This window comes from Cornus florida, unplaced genomic scaffold, assembly GCF_030987335.1.
Source record: "Cornus florida cultivar Cherokee Brave unplaced genomic scaffold, ASM3098733v1 CherokeeBrave_3.0.0_Hap2_Chr07, whole genome shotgun sequence".
In the NCBI taxonomy this organism is placed as follows: Eukaryota; Viridiplantae; Streptophyta; class Magnoliopsida; order Cornales; family Cornaceae; genus Cornus; species Cornus florida.
The window spans coordinates 51,783,751-51,795,555 of NW_026775577.1; the positions used below are offsets into that span (position 1 = coordinate 51,783,751).

An 11,805-nucleotide genomic window follows, 5' to 3' on the forward strand; every position below is an offset into this window, starting at 1 on the left:
AGCTATAGAGTCGATTTTGGTCGGCTGTTGTCTTCTTTGGGAATGCTCCCCCTTTTGAGTGCCTTTTATAAAACCTTACTTATCAAAAAAAAAAAAATACTTGGATCAACCATTATCTAATGTATTTGGCTCTTTTCCTTTCACCAATCAAATGTAATAATGTTCATGCGGTCATACCCCATGCAATTGCCAGTTGCTCTTCACCATAAGTTATGTACAATTCAAACCATTCAGGTGATTCCTAACACATTAGCATGATGAAAGGGACAGATGTCAGCCTTCATTATTTAATCACCCAAATCAAAATTTTCTCCACTTTGCTAGCATTAGTAGAAGGCTGCACCATTATCAGACATAGTAGTGGCTGTTACGCTACAAAGAGCATACTTTCATTCAGCTCAAAACTCACCACCATAATGAACAACTTTATTGAAACACAACTTCTTAGCCACAATCTCAACCAAAATCCAACTCCAAAACCATCACCTCCACTATGCACCTCCACTATACCTCTAATACTACACACACAACGAAAAGGAATGATGTGAATAAAACCTGGAAATTAACTTTGACAATCTCCCAAGTCAAAACCTTCCCCAACACATAACTATCAGTTGAACTCAATGTCATCCATCTTATCTCACCCTCCTAATTATCTTCAAAATCAGTAACATTTTGTTGTGGCATTTTATATCTAAATCAAAGTTTTATTTGAGCATAATTTGTGCGTTTGATCAGAATCCACCCGTATAGAAGAATACCAACAAAAAGAAATCGACTATTAATCAAGGGTGATGTCTGAAAGGAGAAGTGCAAGCTGCAAAGCCTGCAATGCAAGGAATGACAACTATAACCAAAGCAAGGGACAGGAGTGCAAGGGTCATTTGACAATACCTAAAACAGTGTTCCCCGTGACAATCAGATTGCCAGATCAAGATTGGTGTATTTACCAAAAATGCAAGAAGAAAATCGCAATTGTCAAAGACATCAGAGGTAAGTGTAGTTTAACGAATATATACTTATAAGTGTAGTTTAACCAATATATATGAATATGGCAGTACATAGAAGTTTAAGTGAGCATGTAACTTTCCAAGTACCACACAAATGAGAACAATTATCATAGAAGAGTAAAAATTAAGAAGATTCTTTTAGTCAAGATGGCAAAAATTATTTAACTAATTCTATTGACAGAAACATTTAGAAGCTCTCGAAGTTAAGAAAAAGACCTGAGTCCTTTGAGTTCTTTATTCATATCTGCAAGTATGAGCTGGGCAAAGAAAACCTGCCCACATAAAGGATAATTGTGAGAACCCGGGCATCCAACAAAGGTATAAATCAGAAGCAGATAACTAAATTTTTTTTTTTTCCTAGTTGGTACTCACACACACTTGTCTCTTTTGAGACTTGAACCCCTAACCTCCCTTTGGGAAGTAAGAGGCTGATACCGCTAGACCACTGGCCCGTTGGTAAGCAGATAACTAAATAAATAAATTCAACAAAGCCTTTCCACACACGCACACACATAGAGCTTAAGAAACAAGATATTACTTACCAGTCCATAGCCAGTAGCTTCAGTTCGAAGGCTAGAACCAGACCAGATTATCCTTGGTCCTGTAAAACTTCCCTGCATAAGTAAGAGATACATGAAAATAGAAAAGAATTACACGTCAATATAACTATATATAAGACGGCATCACTTGTATCATATTTACAATAAGAACGAAAATCCACTTTCACAGAATGCTGATGTAATCAGCAACTTACTGCAAATATAATATGTAACCTAGTAGAAAAGACACAGACAATATGATACAGATAAGCCAGCATGTCAAATAGTAGAAAAGCAAGATACAGAAATCACATGGGCACTGCAACCATATATAACTTCATCCATATGCATCTATTATATAAGACAACCATAGAATTTTAACTACCTTCCTAATTCTACATTTCTACATTAAAAGCATAATGTGGAATATGAAATTATGCAACATTCTAAATATTTTTAGCGTATATATAGTCATAAACTACTGCCTTTTCTGGTAAATAAGCAATTTATAGAACAAAACTAATGTACAAGTGTCCGTTGAATATACTCTTGTTATGCAATATTCTTGTATAATCAATTTTTTAGTTCCTACTATATTTTTGTCATTACAATTATAATTTTCTTATGTATAAAAAGTGTCATTTGCATCTTTTCCTTGTGATTAATATGTGAATAATGTCAATTTTTCTTAATGAAAGAAAAGTTGACATTTTATGGTATGCCCATCTTAATTCTAAGATTTTCAGAAGCATCACCCTTGTGCCACATAAGGCATATGTTGGGTTTGGGAAGTGTCTGGGATGTTGATGTAGGACAGAATTCTGAACAGTTCGACAAGTCCCTTTTTGACAAACCAATAGTATTTTTTTGGGTGTAAACAATGCATGAGAAAAACCCACTAGCTTTAGCTTGTGGGCCATGTTGGTTTTCGGCTGAAAACCTTCGTTTAGGGCTCCGAAATCGCGTTTTATTATGTTATAGGAGGCGTGCCAAATATTTCGGGATTTTTGTTCGAGGCTTTAACGAAGTCAAAATGCTTTGAAATTTTATATTTAGTAATTTTTATTGATTAGGTTTCATTTTCTATTTTTTTCAGAATTTTTAGAGAGAATTTATTTTTAGGATTAGTTTCCTTGTGTTTTTAGTTTCCTTCAAGTGTTAGGTTTCCTCTATTATAAATATTCATGTATTGCAAGAGCAAAATATAACCTTTTATCAATAATATTTCAAAATTCTTGATGAATTTATCTCTTGTTTTGTGGATTCAAAACACCTTACTTTGTGGATTCAAAGTAACCCGTTCCATGTGAACAATCTATCGCTTCCGCTTACATCAGATGTGCCAACCAAATGCCTAAAACAATAAATTTTATTTTCGAATCATGGACAAGCCCACAAAATGCCCAACATGTGATTATAGGTGTCCATCTAGTGTCAAGAGTGTCAGCGTGTATGAAAGAGACATCTCACCCTCCAGAATGTATCTGTGCTTCTCAAGCATAATTTGATGAGCATAAAATCATACTTCAAGAAGAATATAAAGATAAAGTTCAAAATTTTACTGAAATAATCTTGATGTAAGAAAACATTAAGAATAAAATCCTATGGTCAAAAGCAGCTGAATCCCCAAATCCATAATTTCATATGTGACCAAGCAGCACATATAACAACTGTAGCACAGTAATTATTTTCATGCTCAGCATGCACTAGAAACACTTAGTTTCAAACTTGTGTTCCCATAAATAAAAGAACAACACAAAAAGGCAAGCAACCACAAAAGTGAAAAGAAAAAAAGAAGAAGAAGAAGAAGAAGAAGAAGAAGCCCCACCCCTCCCTCCAGCGGGAAAAAGCAGAACAGCAGCAATAGAAGAAAAAGCTAGCAAATCAAAGTTTCATACTAGATTTCCAGCGACAAAATTTGAATGGTGCACTAACAAGAAAGTATATCTGAACCTCCTGTCTATCCAATGTGACATGGCTTAATATGATCACAAATTATCCCTAGGTATTAATTCCAAGTTTATTCTGAAATGCCATCCTGAAACGTAAATCGACAGTGGCAAATTTCTTGAAAGATCATAAAGTTCAGGTTGCACAATTATTAAACTCCAATGTCCAAGTAGATTAAACCATATATGATATACCTCCTAAGTACGTTATGGATGACACTTCCAGAAGTTGAGTATAAAAATTGCTGATGCACCTCAGATTTCATCCAGTTTCCATAACTTTTGATAAAAAGCTTAAACCTTGAACCAAAACGGAAAAAAATCAACTGATTGTAACTTCTTGTCATTCAACGAAGCTAGCATATGGTATGTTTGAATTTGTATCATGCCATGATAGCCATGTAAGTTAAGGATCTTCCAAGTCCGCAAAAAAATAAAAATAATAAATAAAGCCATTAATAAGGACATGATTGTGGTCAAAATTTAACATCATCCTGTAAAATTTATTGGACAATATATTTTTCCCTACTGACATTTTATTCTTTTAAAATTCACAAAAAGAATGAAGCGGGTGTTAACCCTATACTAGTGCACGAGTTCAGGTTTACGTTGGCAAATATTTGTGTTTGCTTTTTCTCTGAGCCACAAGTTGATGTTATAATAGAATACATACAAACATAGCATACATAAAATGGAAAATTTCAAGTTACAAGTAAGAAATTGTTACCTGAATATGTCCGGCCAGACGACGATATTGTCCAAACAAATAACCCATTTCACGAGTACCAACACCCATATCCTCTGAAGGAAGATCCTAAATTTTCCAAGGTAGAATAGACATTACAGAATCTGACATACTAAAGATTACACATTTTTTTCCACTGAACCAAATGGAGTAATAGATATATTTGCGGTTACCTTATCGGGACCCAAATAACGATATAGCTCATTCATAAAACTCTGACAAAAGCGCATAATCTGCAAATATGGGGTCACCAACAATTAAAGAGAAACAATAATAGAACCCCTACAAATTCATAATGAGAAAACAATTTGTTATTGAGTGGAGGTATTACCTCAGAGTCACTTTTTCCTTTTGGATCAAAATCACTACCACCAGCTGCCCCTCCTAGCTTGTACGGAGATAAAGCATTCTTTAGAGTCTGAAAAAAAGAAGAAAATAAAACATTGTCATGCACTTATAAGACTTAGTTTTCCTTGCCATCTGGAAAACTATATTCTAGCAAGATTTTCTGGGCCTTCTGGCAGCTAAATAAGAAGTATAAAAATATTTTTCACCTGATTTTGTTACATTTCACTTGATAGCATCCATAAGTCTATATAGTTTATAAGAGCATTTCCAATGTTTCTGTTGAAATATATAAATATTTCTATATAATTGTGGAGCAAAATCCTCCACCAATCATGGTGATCTAGTCAATTTCCTTCCAATTATATATATTTCTATATAATGGTGGAGCAAAATCATCCACCAATCATGGTGCCTCCTTTGACTATTGTACACCTTCCATATATTCTTATCTTTACCATGCCTATATATAGGCTCCTTGTACTCAAGCAATAGATAGATCTGAATAATAAAAATGTAGCCCTTGGTGACTCTTTGTCCATGGATGTAAGCTTTAGTGCCGAACCATGTATATGCCTGTGTTTTCCATGTTTCTCTCTTACCTTTTCCTATTTGCATTTCTTATTTCCGCATCCAAATTTAACATGGTATCAAAGCCAAGTTGTTCTTGTAATCCCATCTAGAATTTGAGTATTGGAATTATTATCATGGAGCATATTCTCTATGTCTTCACATTCCTTTCCCAGCGTTGTTCCGACCATTTCCCGGCGTTGTTCCGGCCTTTCCCGGCATTGTTCCGGCCATTTTTCTCAGCGAGTTCCAAATTTTTTCCCCCGCAAGATCTAGTCATTTTCCCAGCAAGATCTGGTCAGTTTCCTGGCTTTGTTCCAGACACCTTCTCATCATCTTTCAAGACGTTTCTTTAGCAAGTTGGGCATACATGATATTCATGCTCCAACTTAAGGGGGAGTGTTGAAATATATAAATATTTCTATATAATTATAGAGCAAAATCCTCCACCAATCATGGTGATCCGGTCAATTTCCTTCCAATTATAAATATTTCTATATAACAGTGGAGCAAAATCGTCCACCAATCATGGTGCCTCCTTTAACTATTGTACACCTTCCATATATTCTTATCTTTACCATGCTTATATATAGGCTCCTTGCACTTAAGCAATAGATAGATCTGAATAATAAAAATGTAGCCCTTGCACTTTGTCCATGGATGTAGGCCTTAGTGCCGAACCATGTATATGCCAATGTTTTCCATATTTCTCTCTTCCCTTTTCCTATTTGCATTTCTTATTTTTGCATCCAAATTTAACGGTTTCTATAGTTTATAGTAGTTTATAATAGCATTTGGAATAACTCTATATAGTTTTTTTTTTTTTTTTTTGATAAATAAGCAAATTCATTCAAAAAACGTTCAAAAGGGGAACGTGTCCCATAAACAACAAAGGGATCCTATGGTCCCAAAGACAAAATAAAATCATTCATCTCCTCCGGGGAGGAACAAAGCCTACCCGAACCCCAAAAACATAACGATGTAATAAAAGCTAACTTAAGAACAACAATCGAGGAATCCTTTCCTTCAAAGGATCTATTATTCCTCTCCCTCTACAAACACCACCATAAACACAAAGGCTCCATCCTCCAAAACCCACTAGCATGACCTCCCACATAGCACCCTCTCCAAGCCTCCATCAATCCTCTCGCAGATCTAGGCATTACCCACGAAACCCCAAACAATCCTAGCAAAAGACACCAACAATCCAAAGCCACTAGATAATGCAAAAGAAGATAATCCACCGATTCCCCATTGCACTTACACATACAACACCAGTTCACAGTGATTTGTCTTCACCTCCTCAAATTGTCAAGCGTCAAGATCTTGCTCGACACCACTATCCAAGTAAAGAACGCCACTTTGAGCGGCACCTTAGATCTCCACACTGTTTTCCACGAAAACATAATCCCTGTAGTATCTGAGAGGCATCGGAAAAATGATCTCACTTCAAACATTCCCCAAGAAGCAGGCACCTAAACAAGCAAATCTCATCTCTGCCACGGATCTTGTGCCGATACAAACTATCTAACAACCCGCAAATGTCGTCCAACTCCCAATCCTAAACAACTCTCACAAACCGCACATCCCAAGTCAACTTCCCGTTATCAAGCCGATAGCAGTCAGCAACAAAGGCATGCCTATCAACAACAATCCTAAACAATCTGGGAAATAAACAAGCAAGGGTATAATCACCACACCAAATATCCTCCCAAAACCTCACGTCCCTCCCCTCCTGAACTCTGAATCTGTTGTGTTTAGAGAACTCATTCCATCCTATCCTAATAGATTTCCAAACGCCGACACCAACAGGAATCCTCACCAAACACGAGCACAACCCCCCATTTCTTCCCCAAACCTGCACAAATTTACCCTCCTCCACAACCTATGGCGTTCCACTTCAAATATCCACAACCACTTACCAAGGAGAGCCCTGTTAAATGGCACCAACCTCCTCATCCCTAGGCCTCCGGCCTGAATCAGCCTACAAACCTGCTCCCAACGAACAAGGTGATACTTAAATTCTCCTTGTAAACCACCCCATAGAAAATTCCTCTGAAGCCAGATGGAATCTAGAAGAGGGATAAAAAATAAGTAGGGAGGCTTGACAGCGTGCTTTTCAAAAGAATGACCTTCCCACCTTTCGATAAGTACTTCTTCTTCCACCCTACAAGTCTCCTCTGAACCCTCTCAACCACCGGATCCCAAACACCCACAGTCCTCGAAGAAACTCCCAAAGGTAGCCCCAAGTATGTAATCGGAAAGCTACTGATTCCACATCCAAGCACAGAAGCTAACTCACCAATATTCTGCATCTCCCCCGCTGGAATCAAGGCACTCTTCCCTACATTCACTTTCAAGCCTGAAACTACCTGAAAACAAATCAACACTGATCTCAGGTACCTCATCCGGGACACCTCAGCCTCACAAAACACCAACGTGTCATCCGCAAACAATAAATGAGATATCTCCATATGATGAGCATCACCCCCACCCATCATGAACCCCTTGACAAAACCCAACTCCACCACCCTCCCCATCAACCTACTAAGAGCCTCCATAACAATAATGAACAGGAAAGGAGACAAGGGATACCCCTGGCGCAAACCACCCGAGCTACCAAAGAAACCGGTCGGAGACCCATTAACCATCACCAAAAATCTGGCTGAAGATATGCAGGCCGCAATCCAACTCCTCCATTTATCCCCAAAACCCATTCTCTCCATCAAGTACAACAAGAACTTCCAGCTCACATGATCATGAGCTTTCTCAACATCAAGCTTGCAAAGAACCCCTGGGACACCACTCCTCAACCTCGTGTCCACACATTCACTAGCAATAAGAGCTGAATCAAGAATCTGACGCCCACCTATAAAAGCATTCTGAGACTACGAAATGATATCATCCAGAATAACTCTATAGAGTATTTCACCCATATTTTAATAAGGAAAAGAGCTATCAAGAGTATTTGTTGGCATAAGCTCTCTGAAGAATCCGCATGTTGTGGCAAGTTTCGAGATACACTCCAAATATGAGTAAGCACAACACCACCTCAAAAATTTTGACATGGGGTCACAAGACTCTCAACACTGAGAATATGTAAGTTTTATAACTGAAAATCTACATTTAGCCTTTTTCTCTTGTAGATTCATGGTAATGTTAAAAACCATTGTGTAGTTTTCAGGATGCATTCCCCTTCTGAACGCTTTATAATACATATTTATAAAAAAAAATGGTAAGGTTCATAACGGAAAGACATCTCTTCATATTCTCCATCCAATTTCTTTATTCTAGTTTGTTTACACATCAATCTGTGAAGTAGATTCTTCCACAGATGTCCAGTGTTGAAGTAGTATAAAAGATAATAGAGTGACAAGAATAGTGGTAATTTTATCAGTTTCACAAAAAGAATACATGAGTTACTTGTTTTTCTACCCAATTTCAAAGTAGATAAAAGTTAATTCCTTGTAAATGATCAAGAAGTATTGAACATAGGATGTCATAATGTCTGACTCGCCAACTTATAATAGGGGAAAGAGCCATATATGATAAATGAGATCACATCTCTCAAAAAATTAACCTTTTTAAATATAGGTCAATGTATAAGACTAGTTTCTTTTATCACGTCATTTTGAGGATACCATCTGAAAAATGAAGGATGGTGAGGAAAAAGAATCCAAATGATATAGCCCATTGCTAAAATAGTATAGATATAGCTATGTTAAGTTTCTTTTAGTTATATTTTCAGAACAAATTTTCAAATGTGATCAAGACCAATAAAAATCATTTCACTTTCAGGTGGTTCGACAGCCAACTAACCCATAAGTAGAGTGATAAATTTTTACTATATAGCTTGTCATATAAACAAATTTGCTTCCTCATGCCTATACAAACAAACCACTGACAAGAATAAAAGAAGAACTCCCAAGTGAAATATATAAACATACAAATATAAGACGATGCAACCAAGGCAACACCTGCTTCAATTTTTGTTGAAACAAAACAAAGTTAATCGATCTTTGGTCCAAAACTATTCTAGGACCTTTTACAGGCAGAATTAGCATGAGACAATCGTTGAAGGAAAACCAAGCGAAATTTTTTTTGGGCATAAGTCTGGACAATGAAACATAGGAAAATGTGGGGAAAAATAACAACATAAATGATAATGGTACCTGTTCAAAACCCAGAAACTTTGCAACACTCAAGTTCATTGATGGATGGAAACGTAGACCACCCCTACATGGACCCAAAGCCTGGTTGAATTGAACACGAAAGCCTCGATTGACATGTGTCTCACCCCTATCATCAACCCAAGGAACTCGGAAAAGAATCATACGCTCAGGTTCTAACAAGCGCTCCATGATGTTGACGTAACTGAAACATTACGGAGCCCCTTGATAAGATTTTAATAAAGTTCACTGCAAACATGTTTTTCTTTAAATGAAGAAATCCGGGATAAATATAGCTCAACCTTGTGGCAACACTCACTTAGAATTTTTGGTGATCACTCTTTCTAAAGCATGAACCGCTTCTTGAACCGACTGTATGAATTCAATTTCATGTGGATCCCTTTTCAGCGCAGCTTCAACAATTGATCCAGCCGTTTTTGACATAAGTGCTACAATTTAGATTACACAATTTAATTACAAGGAAGTTGCAAAATATGTGAGCAAGCATCCAAATTCATTAGGACCAATTAATTAACGTATCCAAATGAACTATTATCGAACATATTCCATATTAAAACCAATTACCCAAGGGAGGGTACCAAGAGGAAAGTGACTACCCTCAAGCTCAAGCTTTTAGAATTGCACCAAACAATGTCCCCGATCGTATCCATATTACAAAACAAGCATTCATTTGCAGATAAAAAAAACCCAACATTAGAATATAGAAAGAAAAGGTGTGTATTTAATGCAGTTGTAGTTTTCTCCATGAAATTAAGATAACCATAGAGGAAATTTCAGCAGCCCTAATAATTCTCTAACTTGATGAAGCTCAAAAGGTAAGTGTTGAGAAGTCAATTTATCAATTTTGTTTACTACAGTATATGGATCCATGTAAACAGTAGAAGCAAGCATGAAGCACAAAACAAATTTATTAAACTAACCTTTAACGTAAATGGGTTTATCAAGAATAATCTTGTCTTTTGAAGCCATCTGGAGACGAAGAGCCTCTTTGTGAAGCAAACTATTGTTATGTTCTTCTAAAGCACTCATCTGCATATTCCTACTGCCTTCGTTCCCATAAGGATTTCTTCTATGCTTCCTACCATATTCTCTACAGACAGAGCAGAATATCCTCGCCGTCCCTTCCTTCACATCAACATATGCCCATTTATAGGTATCAGCCCATTCCTCTCTCCATCTTTTCACTACCTTCTTCTTCCTTTTCGCAGGCTGTTGCTTCGACAAATCTTGATCTTCGCCGGAGAGTTGAGAAACCAACACCATATGCTTGCTCTCGTCATGATCTTCTACTTCTACAGACGACGGTTCTCGCGGTGGTGGGCCACCAATAAGAGGGGTGCTAGCAAAGGATGAAGGGTCATCATCCCCAGCCCCGATTTCCAAATCAATCTCTTCTCCGAGCTCCCTAACCACCAGGTGATGATGATGATGCCTCTGCGCCTGCTGAATTAAGTTCATATCATCCATGGCAGCACCAGAATTCAACATCCCTAACCCACCCACTGCAACCAACAACATTCAGCATCACAATTTACGATCGCTCCTTCAGTCCACTGCAAATAGAAACAAACGCATTACCATAGGGCCTGTTTGGCGGATGGATAGATGCCTTTTTACTTTACTTTACTGTGTGCTTTCTGTGCTTCGGGCCATTCTACTGTAGCTGATTTGTGGGCTGAACCTCGGAAAATTTGGGCTTTTGCTTTCAACGCTTCCCAAAAACGAACCCCAAAATTTGGTGTAAAGACAACATCATGAGCACTAGTTCTTCTTTTTCCTCTTGATGGTTTTTTTTTTTTCTTTTGAAATTTATCGTCTTACTTTACCGATCTGGAAACCCTAGTTCTTAAATAAGGGGTTTCTTTCTTTGATGTGATTTATTTTGCTTCTCCGTGAATACTGGTTTTTTTTTTTTTTTTTTCTTTTTTTTGTTAAAATTTTGTTTATATTAGTTCAAATGGCAACCCACTGTGTTAGGTGGGTCTTCGATTTGAACTTTGTTTGCCAGTGTGAGTGGACTTTGTGTTTTAATATGTGCTGCAGCTGTGTGCTTTCTGTGCTTCGGGCCATTCTACTGTAGCTGATTTGTGGGCTGAACCTCGGAAAATTTGGGCTTTTGCTTTCAACGCTTCCCAAAAACGAACCCCAAAATTTGGTGTAAAGACAACATCATGAGCACTAGTTCTTCTTTTTCCTCTTGATGGTTTTTTTTTTTTCTTTTGAAATTTATCGTCTTACTTTACCGATCTGGAAACCCTAGTTCTTAAATAAGGGGTTTCTTTCTTTGATGTGATTTATTTTGCTTCTCCGTGAATACTGGTTTTTTTTTTTTTTTTTTCTTTTTTTTGTTAAAATTTTGTTTATATTAGTTCAAATGGCAACCCACTGTGTTAGGTGGGTCTTCGATTTGAACTTTGTTTGCCAGTGTGAGTGGACTTTGTGTTTTAATATGTGCTG

The 11,805-nt window shown here is 37.1% G+C and overlaps 1 protein-coding gene across 1 annotated transcript in view; it reads right to left on the reverse strand.

The window, feature by feature from the left end:
• The window catches only part of LOC132267191 (uncharacterized), a 45,719-nt gene extending 34,454 nt beyond the window's left edge, over positions 1–11,265 (reverse strand). Inside the window, exons 1-9 of the mRNA XM_059768275.1 lie at positions 10,971–11,265; positions 10,269–10,901; positions 9,647–9,776; positions 9,331–9,532; positions 4,575–4,661; positions 4,417–4,476; positions 4,226–4,312; positions 1,553–1,624; positions 1,227–1,282 (exon numbers count right to left, since the gene is read on the reverse strand). Of these exons, the coding sequence (XP_059624258.1) occupies positions 1,227–1,282; positions 1,553–1,624; positions 4,226–4,312; positions 4,417–4,476; positions 4,575–4,661; positions 9,331–9,532; positions 9,647–9,776; positions 10,269–10,866 (1,292 nt within the window). The 5' untranslated portion in view covers positions 10,867–10,901; positions 10,971–11,265. The remainder of the gene's footprint in view (positions 1–1,226; positions 1,283–1,552; positions 1,625–4,225; positions 4,313–4,416; positions 4,477–4,574; positions 4,662–9,330; positions 9,533–9,646; positions 9,777–10,268; positions 10,902–10,970) is intronic.
• Positions 11,266–11,805: the final 540 nt, after the last annotated feature.